General features: G+C 40.6%; 1 protein-coding gene and 1 pseudogene across 2 annotated transcripts in view; both read right to left on the reverse strand.

Moving 5' to 3' along the window:
* Positions 1-247: 247 nt before the first annotated feature.
* The window catches only part of ENTPD4 (ectonucleoside triphosphate diphosphohydrolase 4), a 35699-nt gene continuing 15377 nt past the window's right edge, over positions 248-20569 (reverse strand). Inside the window, exons 6-13 of one of the 2 annotated variants that reach the window (XM_026007917.2) lie at positions 20080-20183; positions 15135-15194; positions 14528-14658; positions 12501-12667; positions 8825-9149; positions 6980-7065; positions 5922-6083; positions 248-4729 (exon numbers count right to left, since the gene is read on the reverse strand). In XM_026007917.2, the coding sequence (XP_025863702.1) occupies positions 4501-4729; positions 5922-6083; positions 6980-7065; positions 8825-9149; positions 12501-12667; positions 14528-14658; positions 15135-15194; positions 20080-20183 (1264 nt within the window). In that variant the 3' untranslated portion in view covers positions 248-4500. Of the gene's footprint in view, positions 4730-5921; positions 6084-6979; positions 7066-8824; positions 9150-12500; positions 12668-14503; positions 14659-15134; positions 15195-20079; positions 20184-20569 lie in introns of both variants that reach the window. The other variant, XM_026007916.2, reaches the window with a different exon arrangement.
* On the reverse strand, positions 11490-11930 carry LOC112926730 (ubiquinol-cytochrome c reductase complex assembly factor 2 pseudogene; annotated as a pseudogene).

Below are 20569 nucleotides of genomic sequence, written 5' to 3' on the forward strand. Positions count from 1 at the left end.
TGATATGTTCTCAGACAGCTGAAAGAGTTTCTAATAGTTACTTACTAGTAACACAAACAGTGACATTCACAGTTGTCTGGAAATAAGCCAATGACTTTAAGACTAGATCTAACTGAAGAATTGTATAATGTAAAGTCTACATTTGATTTTACAGTTTTAAGGGAAAATGTGTTAAAGTTGGTTAATTTCAGTTTCTGGGCTATATTAATGGTTAATAGTTATTTTAAAAACGATAACCCTAGCAACATTTGTCTCAGAACGACCTTTATTGTTGACACACAGGTGGGTATTACACCTTGGTAAATATTTCTCCTGGGGAAATATTTGACTTTTGTGCTGCTGGACAAAGAATCCTCCCTCCAGAATACAGACAACAGTGCTTCATTACAAGCACATAAATACAGCAAATGCAGAGTTTGCGGTCAGACTCAGACGATTTATTTTACCGAATTTAGATTCAAGTTCAACTAAGCATTCTAACAGGTAACAAGGTTCAAACGGGAGAGAAAAACCTATTTTAGTGGTAAGAAAGCAAGTTCACACAGAGTCTATGGGCCAGTGGATGAGCTTTCATTTTATTGGCTCTTGACAGCCATCTGCGTATACGTCTGGCAACGTGAGATGGCCAAACACGGAAATGATACACTACCACAATACCCCAAAGATAATTATTCTTACCTTGAATGGAAAACATTATTTTAATAATAATAAAAAAACATTTAAAGATCTCAAGTTTTGTAATTCTTAACTGTAAAATATCATCTCAGTAACAGAACAAAGAATTTCCTGGGCTGGTCACATCATTCATTACAGAACAGGAAAAAAAATCATAAAAAATGAAACATGGAAGAAAGAAATAAATAACGAAATAATTTACGTGTAGGTAGTTTTGCTGCATTGCACATAACCACACAAAATCGTAAAGCTGATTTTTTTAAAAGCTTAGAAAACACATTTGCCTTTTTGAGTTTCTTGCTAAGTGATGCATGCTTCTTCTAAGGAAAACTATTCTATGTAGGCCTGATATTTAAAATTTAAATACCTATCAATCTAGAGTTTGCCTACCTGAGTGTGCAGATGTGGAAACAGGTAGTGAACAAGTGACTCTCCCAGCCTCCAGAGGGGCCGGGCCTAGCTGCAGGTACCTCTCCAGCTTACCCCCAGGCCTAAGGCTTGCAGTTTAGGGCAAAAATAAGCAAAAAGCACTGGTTCAAATGGGTATGTGTTTGTACTTTTACTGTAATGTCCTCCAACGGACAGTAAAATCTTTGCTAGTGTCCTTGGAAGGTTTAGAAAGAAGCATCGCACAGTACTGAGGATAGGACAACAGTATTTCCTGTAGCACACTTCCAGCAAGGCTCAACACAGAGTGTTTTTCTTCCACAAGGCTATTAGCAAATTTCCACCAGTCTAATTTCTTTTGCTTCTTACTTCAAGTATTCTGAGTTCCCTGCCTTCTTGACCAGCCCTTGATATGAATTCTCCTGAAGTAAGCTCCTCGAGGACCTGCCTTTCACCCTGGCCCTCCCCTGCATCAGAAAGACCCATGTTCAGTCCTCTCGAGATTGCAGACCTCCCAACACCACATGGTGAGTACTTGGAACAGCGCTTTTTAAATCTGGGGAAGGAGGGCATGTTTGCTGGCTTATTAGAAAATGGTTCTTGAAAATAACTTAGATAAGTGCGATTATGATGCATACACAAATATTTTAAGACTGAAGTTTGGTCACTTCTCTTGCCTGTCTTTGTCCCCACAAACAGTAACTAGCTTCCTGAATTAAGAGAATGCCAATGCATATGCCTTCTTGAGCAGGGGTCCATGAACATCAACAAGTAATGGATGTCCATAAAGGGACATTTAGTAAATATTTTAGCCTCTATAGGTCACATGTGTCTCTTTGCATATTCTTTGCCTCCTCCCCCCCACCTTTCTAATTTCTTTTAACAACCCTTCCAAAACTAAAAAACCATTCTCAGTTCAAGGGCTTCTAGGCTTTCCCTGTGGCCAAGTTTGCCAAGCCCTGCTCCAGGGAGTTCCTTGGCAGGGGAACATGGGCACTTAGCTATGTAATGTAGAAGTTTGTTTGGGTCTCAGAACACTGATTTGGGGATTTCTTTTGGAGAGTTAGGTAGGTGCTTGCAGAGGGATCCACAAACCAGGCATAAAAGCAGATCTGTTTTTCTCGATTCTGCTCCGCAAACAGTACAGAGCTGGACCAAATTGGCACCCTTTATTGAAAAAGTGGCTATTTATGGTAGGAAATCTTAATTAAGGCCCATTTAAATCTGGGTCTATGCTTGCTAATCCTTGCCTTGACTTTAAAGGTAAAAAAGCACATACTTCAGGAATCGGAGGAGTTTCGTTTCCAGGTTACTATTCCCAGTGGTTGGCAGTAGAAAAGCTCAAGTGTAAACACACTTCCTCTTTGCCACTAATGCCACACAGTCTGCAGAAGAAACACTGTCTGAGGTTTCAAGGGGAAGCACAGCAACTCACTCTACTTCTGGGGTATCTAAGACACAGCTCACCTGTGGCTGGGTCTTGGTAAGGAACAGTGTTTACCAGGGATCAAGCACTTAAATAGCTGAGGATCAGCGTTTCAGAAGCTGGATCTTCCACAGGGACATTTACCTCCATTCTGACACAAGACCACACAGCAGGGGCTGTACCACCACATAGCTCCTCTAACCTTCTGTATATCTGAGACACAAATATTCTACCCATAACTTTCTCACTATTGAATATTCACTTTGAAGAGCAGAGTAAGAGAATTTGCATTTCTTTTATATATTTGTGATCTTTTCAAATCATCAATATGCTTAAAATATATGCTATGTTTTAAATAGTTAATAAACATAAAAATGCAATTTTTTTAAGTTAAATAAGGGCTTCAGGGTCTGAACCCTTTTTCTCTAATGAATGATGTCTGGAAAAGCAGCTGATGGTTCTCAAAATATACATATGTTGCCAACCAGACAAATTTAACTGTTCTGGGGCTAAGAAATAGCGTGCATGCACACACACACACACACACACACACACTCACAAAAAGAACTTCCCCTAAAAAATCTAGGTATGAGAATTCCTAAACTTCTAAACTAAATGAATAGGTGAAAAACAACTGATCTCACATATGCCAATCCAGCTGTCCTCCTTAGGTTTTTGTTTAAAACGTCAAACTTGTTTTCTCAAAATGTGAGTTTATTTCTTCTATTAATGTCAGACTTTTCTCTTAGTCTGGATTTACAGTGGCATTACCACCAGAGCCCCAACCAAGACCAGAATAAAGACAACGTGTCAAGCTAAGTACACAATCTCCAAGGTAAAACCACTGAGACCATTTTTCATTACGGAGGGGAACACCAACTTGAAGCTGGAAGAAACTGGAGTGCAATTAAACCAGCAAAAATGTACCACTAAGAAACGCTGATGTGTCTGCCTGTCAGTAGGCACTAGTTCCAGTTCTAATGACATCAAAACCAGTGAAACTTGATGAATTTTCCAACTCACTCAAAGGCATAATATTCTAAGGCTGCTGAAAGGTGGGACTGAGAAAGTCATTACCTGTGGTCAGGAAAGATAATGATAATGGGGATTTTTTGACATTAAAAGAAATAAACAGTAAATTCTAAAGTGTGTGTGTTTTTGTTTTTTAAAGTGTGTTTTTAAAAGAGCATTGCATTTTCTCATCTTTCATAAACATTTCTCTCACACACACATTCTCTCACACACATACACATTCTTTCTCACATACACATATACATATTCTCTTACACACATTCTTTCACACACACAAACATCTCACACAAACACATTCTCATTCTCACACATACGTTCTTTCTCCCTCACACACACACACTCCCAGATTCTCTCACACACACATTCTTTCTCTCTTACACACACATACACACTGCTCTAGTCATTATTTCACATCTTCTAGGACTATCACTTTTAAAAATAGTTACCTCTTGGTGCTTATATTTATCTCAGATAGAAATGGCTTTGATTTTTTTTAAGCCTACAAGAAAACTTACAGTGATAGATCTGATATCACACATCACTACCCTGTGTAGGTCAGAGCTTTTGAGAGAGACAAAAAGAGGACTATGATTCAGTCATTGGGTTCTGGTTCTGGGAAAGCATCACTTGACAGCGCTACCTTTTCTGATAGAAACAGCTTTGCCATATTCCCTCCAATATCAAAGTGCATCTGTTTAAAATTTAACATACCTCAAAGAAAAATAAAAAATCTTAGTAGCTATCCTATGCAGCAAAAGTGTAGTGATTTTCCCTTTTCCCTGCTCCTCAATTTAAAGCTGTATACAGAACGGCTAAATGCGTTACCTCTGGGACAGCAGAGCTTACAAACAATGGATTTTGTCTGGGTTTCAAGGAACAAAAAGGAAAGGGAAAAAAACCGAATGAAAATAAAGAGGAGAAACCCTGAGGCAAAAATGGCTTTTCCTTCAGAAAGTCTTCCTGGACTCTCAAATCCCCGTTCATAAGGTACCAGCAATCTTCTGGGACGGGAGGCCTTCCTCCAGCCAGACGGTGGCAGTCGAAGGACTGCGGAGCGTCCGCCTGTGAATGCGCCGGAGCCGCAGCAGGTAGAGGAGGATGGAGAGCACGACTACCAGGAAGCAGCCTGAGAACAGGTAGTGATTGTAGACAAAGGAGAAGCCCCGCCAGTGGGCGTGACTGGCCCGGAAGGTCTCCTGCTGGATATCTCTGCCCACATGGAAACAAAAACAAACACGACAGGTGAGCGAGAAGAGGCCTCCTCAGGCAGGCATGCGATGTCATCATGCACAGGATATGGACCCATGGGAGCTGGCTGAGGACTCGGCTCTGCAGACAAATCTGTCTTCTCGGTCTCTGGGACTCCGTTCCTTACCTCTAAAATGGGGGTTAACGTGGTCTAACAGAGGGTGGCTGTAAGTATTAAACAAGAGACCACGTGAAAGTGCTTTCGCTAGTCTGCAGCAGTTACTGTCACTATAATTTGGGTAACAAAAATCAGAGAAATTTAAAAGAACCGTGATAGTTTTACTAACACACGGAAGCCAATGTGGAATCAGACCACCTGTCTGTGAGCAGTAATACCCATTAGCCACAATTTTTGCAGGTAATGCAGCTATATGGATTGCTGGGACATGCTCAATTAGATGACGGGGAAAAAAAACCCAAAAGCGAATTCCTCCTTTATCAGTGCCCCCAGGGATCTTATGGGAGGGTCAGCTGACAGCCAGGTCTGTGACCGTGAATGGGGAAAAATGTCCACCTTTATTTGCCAATCAATCTCTGACTGGCATTTCCACTAACCATGAATACAGACATCAAACTACTGAAATGATAGAGTACTAGTTCTGCTGCCAAATTGGTTATTTCATGTATTAACAAAAAAGAACACATTATTACTATACTTCAAATATGTTTTCTGTAGCACTTCGGTAAATGTATTTCAATACAGTGGTTTCCTCTGTAATCTTTTATTTTTTATTTTTGTAAAGATTTTATTTATTTGTTTATTTGAAACGAAGAGAGAACAAGCAGGGAGGAGGAGTAGAGGGGAGAGGGAGAAGCAGACTCCCTGCTAAGCAGGGAGCCTAAGAACCCCAGGATCATGACCTGAGCCAAAGGTAGATGCTAACCTGTTATTTATTTTATACCTTAAAAACATTTTGAGAAGGAGTCCAAAACCATAAAGGCAAAGAACAACACTTTCATGCTGTATATGATGGGACAGGTGATGTGGGAAGCAAGTGCTGGTGGGAAAGACCAGAGTCAAACTTCACTGCCTCTACAGTCCTGCCCATAGCCAGTGCACACCCCAAACATCCGCACACCACAGCCACCACGTTGTGTCATAACTGCAGAGGGGCCTATCTTTTGATTCTTGTTACCAAATTCAGAGCCGTACCTTAAGGGTAAAAAACGGGTCCTGTAAAGGATTGCTCCAAGCGTCCACTGAACCTCCTTGTCGTAAACTTGTAAGGCGGTCTTTAAATTTTTATAGTTGACAGGAAATGAAAAGCCCTTATGAAACACCTCGAACATCCAAGCAGATTTGAAGCACTGGTACCTATGAACACCAAGCACAAATGTAAGCGGGATTCATTTACTGGTCACACTGAACCGTGCAGTGAGACAGCCTTCCCCCGAGACCCAGGGGCGGGTGCACAGGCTTCACCAGGCCAGCATTCCGAGCAGCTGAACCAATTACATGCACTTCCAGCTGATTTACTTGCCCCTTGTCCCACAACAGTTCACCTGTCAAACTCAGTAGCTCAGGACACTTTGTCTCAGTATGATTTAATACACTGCTGTGACAGATGTTTTTTCTTGGGCATTCTGGGATTTACTCTCTGATAAACACTGAGTAAGCTCCAACTTCTTTGGACCTAGGTTACTTTATTATAAAATGAAAAGCCTGAAGGGTCCTTTGCAGCTCTGATACTCTATGGTTCTAAATACTTATCAGAGGCTTACTTATTGCAAAGTGCTGAGCTAAGTTAGTAATGAGATATAACAAAAAACAGGATAGCCAGCATACTTAAATGACTTATAATGACAGGATTTTAAAAAAGCAACAAATAATTATGAAATAGGGTGGAATCTGATAAATGCCACTGGGGAGACATATGCGTGCTCTGGAGTTGGACAGAGTAATGGAGTCTGACTGAATGGGCAGGGGGAGACTTGAAAGGGATAGATCCTGACCTGACTCTGAGGTCTGGCCAGGGATTCAACAAGCAAGGGAAGAACAGGGGCACTCCAGGTGGAAGGAAAGCAAAACTGAATAAAAACCCATAAGGTATATCTGGACATAAGTATCTGTTGTCCCACTGGAAAGGAGCCAAGGGTGGGTGAGGAGAAACAGTGAAGGATGAGGATGCAAAAGCAGGGTGTGGCAAGCCAGCGGCTACCACTGCTACATGGTTTCTGGAAACCGTGTGGGCTCAGCCACCCACTGCTTACTTTAGCCTATGGAGATCAGCATGTGAGGCGTAGAGTCCGCGGTCAAAACGTTCCCGCAAGATCGACCACTTTGTTGCACAATAATCCTGGAAGAAATTTCACCGTAAATAAATCATTTGGTAAAGGCTAAATGCTATGTTCATTTTAAAAAAGGGTTTACCCAATTCATATTCATAACAATTAAGTAACACAAGCTTAACTTCCATGTGTAATGTAAAGATGAGATGCACAAGCATCCAGCAAATACTTACTGATCAGCACAGACAGGGCTCATTCGGTCTTAAAATGCTGTCAAAATTACTGTTATACAGAGAATTTCACTGCCCATAGCCACCCTCTTCGAAAGTGCTCAGTCTCCCGCTGTGTGACTGCCTGTGACAGGCATACGCTTTCAGAAAAGTGAAGTGGGACTTTAGTTCGGAGTGGGTACCTATGTTTGCGGCTGCACAGTACAAGATTCTGGGAACGCTGATATCATTACAAAGGCCTGTCTTCAGAAAGGAAAAAGGTGCCATCTTTTTCTGAAATTATTTGTAATAATATCCATAACTAACATTTATTGAGCACTAAGTGCCTTTTCTAAACGTAATACTTAGAACCACTCGTTGGCATGGCTAGGATTACACTTCTTATCTCAAAGGAGGAAGAAACTGAGGCTCTGAGAGATGGTGAAAGTGCAAGAGGCAACACAGAACAGCACCTGGTCTGGGGTGAGAGGGGAGGACAGACCTTCAGGACAGAGGAGACACCGTGAAGACAAGATGGAAGCAGCCTGGGTACCGAGGAAAAGAAGAGATGCTCGCTGTGATTATCATAAGGATGTGCTAGGCAGGGAGACGAGGCTCCCGGGAGACTAGGGACATGCTAAGGCATTTGCGATTTATCCTGATACAAAAGGAAGCCGCTGAAGACTGTAAACAGGAGAGGAGATGGCACTCGTGTTTCAGACAGAACTCTCTGGGAGTGGCATGAGGGATGAACAATGGAGGGAACCAGAGGCAAGAAGATCTTCCCAACTGGGAAGATCCTGCAGTAGCACAGGTGACAGATGCAGGCCTCACGAGAGCAGTGAGAGCACGACAAAAAGTAGGAGGGGCTTTGAGAAATGATTATCCGTAAAATAATGAGTTTGCTGACTGATAATAGGGGCTGTACAGCGAGGAGGGAATGAATGGCAGGAGGAAGTCTAGAACTTCTGAGTTTTGGGAGGTGGACTGGATGGTCAAGGGATGCCATTAACCCAGACAATATCACAGAATGAGGGGAATAGAGAGAAAATGGTGCGTTTGTTTTGGGTCATGATATCTAGTAGGCAGGGTCAGGACTGGAGCCTCTTTTGACAGGCAGTACCAGTGAACCATGAGCATGGATGAGACCATCCAAAAGCCTGAAGATACAAGTGCCAAGGGTGGAAGTCTAGGATCACCAAGGTTTAAGGGGTGTAAAGGAGGGGAACCGCTGAAAGAGCCTAAGAAACTATCAGAAAGGCAGTGGCCAACAAGAGAACTGAGGGACAGGAAGGCTGCCAGGAGTATGGCCAGATAGTGGCTACGTTATTACCCAGAAGTATTCAAGTCTGTCATCTAGAAGCCACTGATGATCAGAGTGGCTCATGCAGTGGTGGCAAAAGTCAGCTCACCGTGGACTTCTGACTCCTGCTGGGACTATGTCTCCTGCTCACCAAGGGAACAGGATCCCCAACAGGCTATACTACACCCCTTCACCCTCCACCTCCCCCTTCTCTTGAGCTGGGCTTCTAAATATGCAGGAGGGACATAAGGTGCCATTATCTACACCAGTCTCTCAAAAGCATGCAGGAGAGAAGAGGGTTTGTTTGAAGGTTACCTTTGCAGCTTTAGTAAAAGTAGCAGCATTGTAGTCCCCACCCATTCGTAACACATCCTCAGTGCAATAGTAGAACTCCGAAAAGCCATAGAATTCACTGTTCTGGAAGTGAATTGGGGGCTGGTAGACCCCGTTGAGAGAGGTCTGTGTCTCATTCGTTTTATTCATGAAAGGCTGGATGGTCTCTCGACACAGGTCAAAATCTCCTGTTCCCCGGAGGTACATGGTCTGTCCGTTTTGTTGGATTTCATCTTTGATGTCTAGGGGTAGGCAGGGGTCCAAGAATGGAGTATCAGGAGCCAGACCAGTCTGTTTCCCCAGGAGCCTACAAAACAAAGAGAAACTTGATTTGAGACTGACAGAAAATTGTTCTGAAAAAGTAGCTGCAAGTCAGTGTTTCTCAAGACATTCTGTGAACCATGCAAGGTATTCTGTGGGAAAACAAAAGGGTTCTGGGATGATGAAGTTAGGGAAACAGGTTCTTGAGCCCCTCTTGAAGATTTCCATCCATCCACATGTGTGTACAGCAGACACTGTAATGGGGTCCAGTGAGACAGCTACCTGGGCAGACTACCAGTGCTTTCTGTACCCTGCCATGTGGTCTGGTGCGCTCAGCCTGAGTGAGTTTATGGTTCCTAAGTTCCTCTTGGTTTCAAGTTCACCGCAACTGAATGCCCACCAACTGTCCTTTCCAATCCTGTTCTGCCACTAGAGCTTGTGGGTTTCATTATAGAGATGAAATGTGACTGTGGAAAGAAGTAACTGGTCCTGCCCAAGCCAGGCTAGATGCTTTAGATAGAGGCAAGTTGCCTGAAAACTACTGTCAAATTTAGTAGGTTTAAAAAAATTGGGAAAACCTAGAACTGGTATCAAACTGCTTTACAAATGTTTGTTAAGCCCTTTGTAGTCATTAAAGAGCCAAAATGACACTGAGATGAGCAGGTGCAGTGCATGCCAGAGATATGACAGGTGTAGTCTAAGAAAAGACATCAGAGTCCAGAGCAAAAGACTGGCAAATGAAAACATAAAACAAAATGCCTGCCATTTGATTCTATTTTTGAATCTCTGTTTCAACTAATTTTTAAAAATTAACCCACTATTGATCCCTGGTCTAAAAAGTGTTTAAATATTAGTATCAGTCACTCAATTGACAAGTTGTTTATTCCTAAGATCAGGGTAACTAAACATGCACTTGAATGTAATAAACTAAGGTCTTTGCCATTAATTAAAAACAATTTTTGGGGTGCCTCGGTGGCTCAGTCAGTTAAGTGTCTGCCTTGGCTCAGATCACGATCCCAGGGTCCCGGGAATTGAGCCCCACATTGGGCTCCCTGCTTCTCCCTCTCCGGCTCTCCCTGCTTGTGCCATCAAATAAATAAAATCTTTAAAAAAATTATTCTTAAAACTCAATTGCTACTTATAGCAAAGAGATAACTATGCATTTCAAAGCTCAATTTATGACATATGTAAAAAGTGATGACTAATGTGTATAATTATTATTATTTTTTTAAAGATTTATTTATTTATGATAGAGAAAGAGAGAGAGAGAGGGAGGGAGGCAGAGACACAGGAGGAGGGAGAAGCAGGCTCTATGCCGAGAGCCCGACGCGGAACTCGATCCCGGGACTTCAGGATTGCGCCCTGGGCCAAAGGCAGGCGCTAACCCGCTGAGCCACCCAGGGATCCCCATAATGTGTATAATTACTATTGAAAGTCCAAGATAAGATGTCTGGGTGACTCAGTCAGTTAAGTGACTTTTTTTTTTTTTTAAGATTTTATTTATTTATTCATGAGAGACAGAGAGAGAGAGAGAGAGAGAGGCAGAGCCACAGGCAGAGGGAGAAGCAGGTTCCATGCAGGGAGCCTGACATGGGACTCGATCCCAGCTCTCCAGGATCAGGCAGGCCCTGGGCTGAAGGCGGTGCTAAACCGCTAAGCCACCCAGGATGCCCTGTAAATAAAATCTTAAAAAAGAAAAAAAAAAAAAAAAAAAAGTCCAAGACTTGTCAAATGTACTTCAACACTGTTTTTAGTTGTCCCACATCTTAAGAAGGACCACACAACTGTCCATTATACAAGCTTCTTGACATTAAAACCTATTATTAAAAATTAGCATTGCTGGTTTTCTCCAAAGTTCTAATTCAAACATCACTTACAAAATATTTCTATTTAATAAGACTATTATAAAAAATAACTATACCAGAATGTCCTATATAATATACCACGTTTAAAAGAAACTTTGGGACTACCAATCTCTTAACACCGTTCAATTAATGTCTGGAGCAGAAAAGAGTAAGTTTTTATTGCTTTTCCTATTCACATACGTGAATTTCTGGGAAATGTGGTACAAAATGGCTCTGACCTGGTCTTTCTTAAAGGTCAGGCCTCCAAAGGTTTGTTAAGATTAAATTGATCTAGGAACCACATACTACCATTTATCTCTATTAATTGGCATTTTTTATATAACCCTAGATTTCAGATATTTTTATTCATCCAACAGCTCTGCTTTACTTATGGACCAATTTTAAATAAATAATTCCTATATACTTAAACTTACAAATTAAAATTGATTAAAGTATTTCTTTTATTTGTTCTATATGCTTTCTATACCAGAATTCTTTTATAAACTCATTTTTATTTTTTAGGCAGGTAAATCAGGGAAGTTTTATTTATGATGGCAAGGTACAAAACTCCATGACTTGGTGCATGGGTGAGATAAAGACTGAGCCCGGGCCCTCTGCTTCTCCTTGGGATTCCTGGGGGCAAACTTCTCCTGCACTGTCTTCCATATATCTTTATTTGTTTCCTTAAACTCTTCCAGGGTGCCTGTGCACAGGATCAGCTTATACTCTTCCATGGACAGGCTGCTGAAGCTCATGTCTCTGGGGCGAGAATATTGGTGTTTGTAATAGTTTGAATGGAGTCATGGCTAAGCTCTCATACATCTGACCACAGGCCTCATGCTCTGCAATCTGGGTGTTCTCTCCCTCCTGAAGGGCCTGTGCTACCTGGTGCTGCAGGTAAGCACAAAAGTCTCGGCCCTGTTCTCGTCCACCGGCAAGTCCTCACAGAGCTCAAGGAAATGCTGGCAGCAGTTGGTCGCCATTTTGGGCTCCCCAGAGACTCATTTTTAAAAGTTTCACTGCTAAAAATGTTTGAAATCACTAACTTAGACTTCTAGATCACCTCTTTCTCTTGAATAACTTTTTTCTCTATGGTCTTATCCAATAAATAACTGTATAGGCTGGTTTTCCAGACCACCACCAGAATATCACATAATTCACTTCAATCATCAATAATTCGATCATCACTTACCGCAGGCCTCCAGGACATGTGCAGTAGCCTGCGTGCTGATTTTCCCCAGGACTCTGCAATGTGAAATACACCACCCAGGGCTCAAAATTATTTCAATATGTTAACAGTGAAATTTCTAATCCAGGGAGGTGTGGGTCTGAGAGAGAGAGAGAGACAGAGATCTGCCTTCAGAACCTGAAAATAATTGAGGAACAAAGGTAGAATCGTGGTGTCCTTTCATTTCTCAACTGGCAGGGGAGTCAAAGCTGACAATGCTGATGTATTTCTGCTGCTTGAGGTTTCCCTGCTTTGCCCTGAGAGGTTTTCTATGAGGAAAGACCTAGGTCTGAAAGCAAATGCTGAGAAGTGGAAGGTGCTTTACCTGTTCTTTTGAACTGTGCTGGCAAATATTCGGTCTTCATATCTCTGTCGAGCAGCATTGCCACCAAACCCAAGAAATGTGGCCACATAGACTCGGTATACATGCTCAGTTTGGTGAACATCACATCCCAAGTTAAATTCAGCTAACAAGTTCTTAGCTACTTCTTCCTGCATATGCAAGGATAAAAAAACTTTAGTATTTTAAGCAATACAAAAACAATTACCTTCTGTGAAAAAGAATGATCTAAAATGATTCTCATCCAAAAGCAGCAAAAATTTCTGCTTCTGCATTTCCCAAGGACCCTTCAAAACATCCCTCTGAATTCAACAGCACAGTTGTGACTTAAAAAATTCCAGATGGGCTGCACATCTGTGATACTACTACTTTTTGTAAAGGGAAGTCAGCAAAATAGTTCACATCCTCCAGTCTAGTAAACCTACTGGTGGAAGCCTATGCTTTAGAAATAATTCTAAACATCGAAAAGTCTCTATACACAAAGATGACTTCTGTGTTCTATGAGAGAAGAAACTGGGTGTCATCTAAATCTGTAACTCCAGGATGCCTGAGTGGCTGCATTCAGGTCAGGTCATGATATCAGGGTCCTGGGATCAAGCCCCACTTCAGGCTCCCTGCTCAGTGGGGAGTCTGCTTCTCCCTCTGCCCCTCCCCCTTGCTCACATGCTCTCTCAAATAAATAAAATCTTAAAAAAATGTTTTAAAAAGATTAAAAAAAATCTACAACTCCAAGGAGTTTTTAGTTAATTATGGTAATCATTAGTTTATGGAGGAACATGCTTATGCATTGTTAAACAAGGGACACAAAATTATATAAACAGTAAGATTACAACAAACATATTTAAAAAAAACTGTAAGTAGGGGAAAAAAATGAATGAAAAGAAATATACCAAAACGCTAACAATGATTTTTTTCTTTTTTGGATGATGCACCATGGAAAATTTTTAACTCTCATTTTTCAGTATTCTTTTCTAAACTCACTTTCTATGTATTTTTTACTTTGACTTGAGGGCGAAAACATGACTTTTAACAAAGAGTATAATAGTTTCTGGAACCACGTCTGGATGAGATGCAGGACACATAAAGCATTTAACTTACAAGCATTTTTGTAAAGCACTTAATAAATATGCCAATAACATTTAGTGAGTGAACACTAGGTGGCTGGCAGTACATCAGATACATTATATGCACTATTTCATTTCAGCCTTTTAAAAACTCTGTGTGAAAGGTACTTGCATTCACATTTATAGATGAAGAACCTAGCTCAAAGAAGTTAAGTGATGTGTGTAAGGTCACATAGCTAGTGGGGCCAGCGTGATGATGGAGCCCAGACTTTTTTAACCACTATACCATGCTAGGGAAAAGTGTAGGAAATCAGGCTTTGATAGTAATTTACAGCTAGATGGGAAAAAGAGTCATAAAGACTTGCAGCAATTCAGGAATGCATCTGGAAACCTTTCTGGTGCTTACAAGGCTGCCCGGCCTACTGGGAAACCACAGGCAGTGACAGGGAGCCCCGAAGGGCATGGAGAAAACAGAGAAAAGTCAAGTTCAGAAATATGCAAGCAGTGCATACAAACCTCAATCCTTTCCAGTAAAGTCAAAAGCTGTCTGAGCCTTAAAAAAACCCAGTACCTTCCCTAACTATAACTTAAGAAATACGATGCCATTACATTAAGTATTACGATATCTGGTGAGAAGTGACTGAAGAGAAAATACAAACAAAAATTCGAGCATGTGACTGACATTTATACCACACAGAAACTCTCAGTTCAAAAAACAAACCAGCTGACTTCAATGAACAAACACAAATGGCTTAGCGGAGGTTTACGTGGCTTCCTCCTGACTCCGTTCTCCTGGGTTGGGAAGCTGGGGCCTCAGCAAGCACAGTAAAGATGTGTTCAGACTCAGAAAACAAAACAAAAATGGATGGAGACATGTTAAAGGAAAACCAAACCAAATGGAAGAAAATTTGCACGGATAGTAACCTGCTGTGAGGAGGCAAAGCTTACAGTTTTGGGAACTTCGTACGCTATCTGAGTTGACACGCCTCCCATGTCCAGAATACCGGCTGTCCTTTTACGGAGGATAGCTTCCCTGCTTTCGCTACCAGGAATGTTAACCTCCACAACTGCCTCCTCATCTGGGAAGAACAAGAAACATCCATTGGAACGGAACCAATCCAGAAAATGCGGATCTTCTGAAGAGTCTTGTTTTCATGGTACTTTCAAGCCCACCTAGGCCCAACTCAGCTTAGTCCTCCTGCCTAAAGTCAAGTTCATGGTGGGAAAGAGCAGCTCCTTTCTCTACGCTACACACTTAGCTATGTCACAAAACATAGCTCCTGGGGTCCCTGGCTGGCTCAGTCAGTTAAGCATCTGCCTTCAGCGCAGGTCATGATCTCAGGGCCCTGGGATGGTGCCCCACATTGGGCTCCCTGCTCAGTAGGGAGCCTGCTTCTCCCTCTGCTTCTGCCCCCCAGTCATGCTCTCTCTCTCTCTCAAATAAATAAAATCTTAAAAAACAAAACCAAAACTTAGCTCCTTTTTTGTCCTTTGGGATTAGACAGAACAGTTATTATTTCCAGTCAAAAATATCGGTTGGAAACATGATACTTACCATCTTCAATATGCTCGAATCGTCCAAGGACAAAATTAATGCCAATCCAAGCATACACACCTATAGACATTTCATAGGGGGGAGAAGAATAAAGTCTTAAGATACTCTGTACAACTCTTATTGATGCAGTACATGCAAACAACTCATTTACTTTACTCCCTGACAATGTGCAAAAACATTATCGGAAATAACAAATCCCTCCGATATATTGTTTTTCTAGTGGCTTTCCTAGAACTCCTTAAAATTCAGTTTCCTGTCACTTACATAGCTAAAAACAAGATTCCCCCGATGCTAGTTTTTGTTTCAGACAGTTCTGAAATAATGGAGTAATTTTGCTTTATGAAGTTAAACCTACCACCTGCAAGGTTGAAAAAACAAAACTCCAACTCTTCCAGTTCCTTCGTCTCTCATTTTTCACTCAGTAGCCAAGCCTCATTCCCCTTTTACACTTGCTCTATCCAGGCTCTACCCACTTCACGTCTTACACCTTGATTTAAGCTGTCACAGAGACCTAGTTGATCTTGCCCACCTCCTTCACTCCAACGCACGCTATTCTCTGCGACTGGACTGACCTGTAGAACAAGGCCAAACTCCACCGCCTGACAATTCAAGACCTCTCCAAATTTTTGTTTTTATTGAATAAATCGGACATGTAACATTGTGCATATTTAAGGTGTATAGTGTGTTACACCTGTGATTTAAGGTGCCCTTATACTGATACTTGTCACATCACAGTTACAGTACAATATTACTATCTATACTAATTACACTGCCCAGTAGAATTCTACCATGAACTTGACTTTAGGCAGGAGGCTTATTTATTACTAGTTATAAGTTTGTACCCTTAAACATCATCAATCTTATCACACACACCCCAATTCCCTGGTAGCCACCATTTTACTATTTTTTTTATAGGTTTGACTTTTTCAGATTCCACAAATAAGTGATATCAAATGGTACTATCTTTCTTTCTGACTTATCTCACTTATGTGCTTAAGGTTCACCCATTTTGTCACAAATAGCAGGATATCCTCCTTTCTCATGGCTGAATAATATTCCATGGTATGTATGCATCTCATGTTTTTTTAACAATTAATCCACTAATGGGCATTTGGGTTGTTTCTATGTCTCAGCTCTTGTAACTAAAGCTATGGTAAAGTAAACATGGGAGCGCAGACATTGTGATGAAATCCTGTTTTTGTTTTATTTGGGTACATACCCAGAAGTGGAACGACTGGACTATATGGTACACCTAGTTCCGAATTTTTGAGGAACTTCCACATTGTTTACCATAGTACCTGTACAATTTACACTCCCACCTACAACACGTTAAGAGTTACCCTTTCACCACATTCTTGCCAGCACCTGCTATCTTGTCTTCTTGATGACAGCCATTCTAACAGGTATGAGATGAAATCTCACTGTGGTTTTGACTTGCATTTCGTTAATGATTAGTGATGCTGAGCATCTTTTCATGTACTATTGGCCTTTTTGATATCCTATCTGGAAAAGGTCTATTTAGTTTAGTTTTCTTTTTAAAGATTTGAGAGAGCCAGTGGGCATGGGGGGGAGGGCAAAGGGAAGAGAAAGAGAATCTCAAGCAGATTTCCTGCTGAGCACGGACTTGATGTGGGGCTCTCACAACCCTGAGATCATGATGAGCTGAAACCAAGAGTCTGACACTCAACCAACTAAGCTACCCAGGCACATTAGTTTTTAATCAAATTGTTAATTTTTTGTTATTAAGTTGTAGGAGATCTTCACATATTTTGGATATTAACATCCATCCAATATACAGCTTACAAAAATTCTCTCCCATTCTTGGTAAATTCAATCTCTTTACATTAAGATGATTACTGGTATGTGGGGATATACCACTGTCATTTTGTGTTTTGCCTTCTGGTTAGGTTATCTCCCTTGTTTTCTTCCTTCTCTTTATGTCTATCTTTAAAGTTTGTGGTTTTCCATGGTTTCCACAATTTCCTTAGTCTCCCCTTTGTTTTGTGTCTCTCTACTCTGATATTTGCTTTGTGGTTACCATGAGGTTTACATAAAACAGCTCATAGATAAAAGTCTTTTGTCTACTGATAGCAATTTATCTTTGTTCACCTATAAAGTTTCCATCCTTTTATATTTTTGATGTCACATATTATCTTTGTATGCTGTGATGCTGTGACCAAGTCGCAGTAGCTAGAGGTATTTTTAATGCTCTTTCTCCTTTAACCTTATTCTTCAATATATTATTATAAAAAAATTGGTTTTTCTGACTCTATTATCACCTTAATCAGACTTCTGTGCACCTTCATCTTTTCATTTCAGCTTGAAAGCTCCTTACAACATTCCTTGTAAGCTGTCTGGAGGTGGTGAACTCCCTTGCATTCTGTTTGTCTGGGAAAGCCTTTATTTTGCCTTTATATCCAAAGGAAATCTTTGCCAGAGAGAGTATTCTCGACTTGCAATTTGTATTTTTCAATATTTTAAAATGTCATTCCACTCTCTCCTGGCCTATAGAGTTTCTATTTTTTTTTTTTTTAATGAAGAAGTATCTTTTCTTTTCAAGATTTTTTATTTATTAGAGACACACACACACACAGAGGGAGGGAGGGAGAGAGAGACACAGGCAGAGGGAGAAGCATGCTCCACGCAGGGAGCCTGACATGGGACTCGATCCCAGGTCTCCAGGATCAGGCCCTGGGCGGCGCTAAACCGCTAAGCCACCGGGGCTGCCCGCCTATAGAGTTTCTGCTGAGAAATCTGCTGATTGCCTGATGAGACTTGCTTTGTAGGGTAATATCTTTCCCTCAACCCCTGCTTCCTTCAAAATAATTTATTACTGACTTTTGACAATTTTAATGTAATGTGTCTCAGAGATGGTCTTTTTGCACTGAGATAAAGGTGGTCCATCAGCTTTATAGACTTATGTATCCAATTCCTTCCCTGGATTTGGAAGTTTTCTATGAGCTCTTTAAATACTCTGCTCCTTGCTCTCTTCTCCTTCTGGGATACCCTCTAATCTTATGTTGGTTCTTCTAATGGAGTCTGATAGTTCTCAGAGGGCTTCTTCACTTTTTAAAAATCTTAGTTCTCACTCCTCTTCTATGGGAAATATTTCTATATTTCTATCCTCAAGCTTGCTTATTCTCTCCATCTGCTTTATTTCCAATGCTTCTTCATCTCATGTCTTGAATTTTTCAGCTCCAAAATGTTTGAATTTTTAGAATTTTAATCTCTTTGGTAATGTACTCCTTCTGTTCATTAATTTTATTGCTGAGATCACTGTATTTGCTTGAGTTTTCTTATAGCTCACTGAATTTCTTCGTAATAGCTATTGTGAATTCTTCACCAGTTAGATTTAAATATTCCATGTTTTGGGGCTCTATTATTGGAAAATTGCCATATTAACCTGATTTTTCAGTGTTTGATAAAAAGTGTTCTATTGCATTTCAAGTAGTGAACACCCTTCTTATTTAGGTAAGTCTTTTTTACTTTGATTCTAATAGTTCAACAGGTTACTAATTTTAAAAAAGGCTGACTACAGTGTTGGTGGAGGTGTGTGCTTAGTACTTGGGGCTTTGAATGTGCTCATAGCCTAGTAGGGGATCTTCAAAATGGGGGTGGTCCCAGAGGTCCATGGATGATCCTCTTGCCAAAATCCTGGGGCAGACAGAAGGAAATACATTCCTTCAGTTCTCTGTGCTGTCCTCCTCTTCCTTCCCTCCTCTCAGTCACTGTGATCTCAGAGAGAACAGCAGGCCCTGGCATGTGCTGTTGGGTAAATCCCTAACTCACAACTTTCATCCTTCCAGAGATTAGAATAGTCCTCCATTAGAAAAATTGTGTTGGACTACTGCTGCCCCGGCTACCACCTGCCTGGCTCCACAGTTTCCTCTGAGGTTCAAGCCACCAATTTTGAGAGGATGGATCTGTTGGGTACCCTATCTAGAGTGTTTTTTTCTGGGTCACGGGTGTTTTATTAGTTTAAATCAAATGGGAGACAAATAAGGAACAACTCACGCTGCCAACGTCACGAAGACTGTTCAACTTTTCACATTACTACCACCTTTCAAAAGGGCTATAATTTGCTCAAACTAACATATTTTTGTTCCTCTGTCCATAGAACAGCTTTTCTAACTGATGCTGACTTGAATCATTTCCTGTTTAGAAGGTACTTCCTACTGCTCTCTTAAAGCCCCACCCTGGCCATGCTCCAGCATGCTTATAACTATCCCTAGGGGCATAGTTCAAATGTCACTTGTTTCATGACATCCCTAGCAAGAAAAAAAAGCTCAAACTCCCATGATCCTTTTTCCTTTCCTTCCTTATGGCACCAAAGACTCTACCTCATATGGCAGCTGTGTTCCTCCCTTGTCTGTAAATAACTCAATGGCAGTATCTAAATTTCACCCAGTTTTTATTTTCACAGAGAGGGTATCTGCTAAAATGATAGGTGACTTTGAAATAAATGCTTTTGGTCACCATTTCTAGCAAGCTATTCCCCAAATAATATCTCACTGACTTGTCATTTCATTCTCAAGTAGAATCAGTTATTTGAAAACAGAAATAATATTTTCTCAGTGTATCAAAGTCAAGAATAGTAAGTAAATCAACAGAAGACTCCAATAATGCAGTAATCATAATTCCAGGAAGCTATATAACTTAGGCAAGGAACACAAACCTTTTGTATCAAAATTAATCCAATGTATGTTTCCTAAATACGGTAAACACAAACTGAGCTATTTTTTTTAATGGCTTAATGTTTGGATAATAAAGACCAGTCATATAAGAAACTAATTTTGCTATTTAAAAATAATATTTCAAGGCTATGATTTCCTAATTTTTAAGATACAAAAAGTAATTTAGTGAAGCATACACTGGGAAAAATGGGGGGGGGGGGGCTTTAAAGGAATAACTTCCCAAATTTCAAGTTGAAGACCAATATACCAACCTTCTTGTTTCCCTGAAATTACTTCTGCATGAGAGTCAGAAAATAGAAAGTCAAAGTGCACGGGGATATCAGTCAGAAGGTCTTCCAGGATGGCTTTCTGCTGGCTGTAAGACAACCCCAAAATTAGCATATCAAAATATGTGCTAAATTTTTCTGTTTTAAAAAAAGAAAATACAAAATAAAACAAAACAAAAACTATGGCTCCAGTATATCCTATATGAAAACAGTAAATTTCAAAACCAAAGGAATTCACTGAATAAAACTTTATTTTAGGAATTTCATAAGTTGTGTGAATTCTGTGATTCCTAGATGTATAACTACAACCGCAATCCTTAAATTAATGACACAGAAAATGAGTTTTTTTATGACAACTTTATAGTTTCTAGTTTACTGTTTACTTTGTAGTTTATTATTTATAGTAATAAACAAATACATTAAGAGATTTTGGTGAGTTTTGGCTAAGAGAATAGTTTTGGTACTATCTTGAATT

This window comes from Vulpes vulpes, chromosome 9 (assembly GCF_048418805.1).
Source record: "Vulpes vulpes isolate BD-2025 chromosome 9, VulVul3, whole genome shotgun sequence".
In the NCBI taxonomy this organism is placed as follows: Eukaryota; Metazoa; Chordata; class Mammalia; order Carnivora; family Canidae; genus Vulpes; species Vulpes vulpes.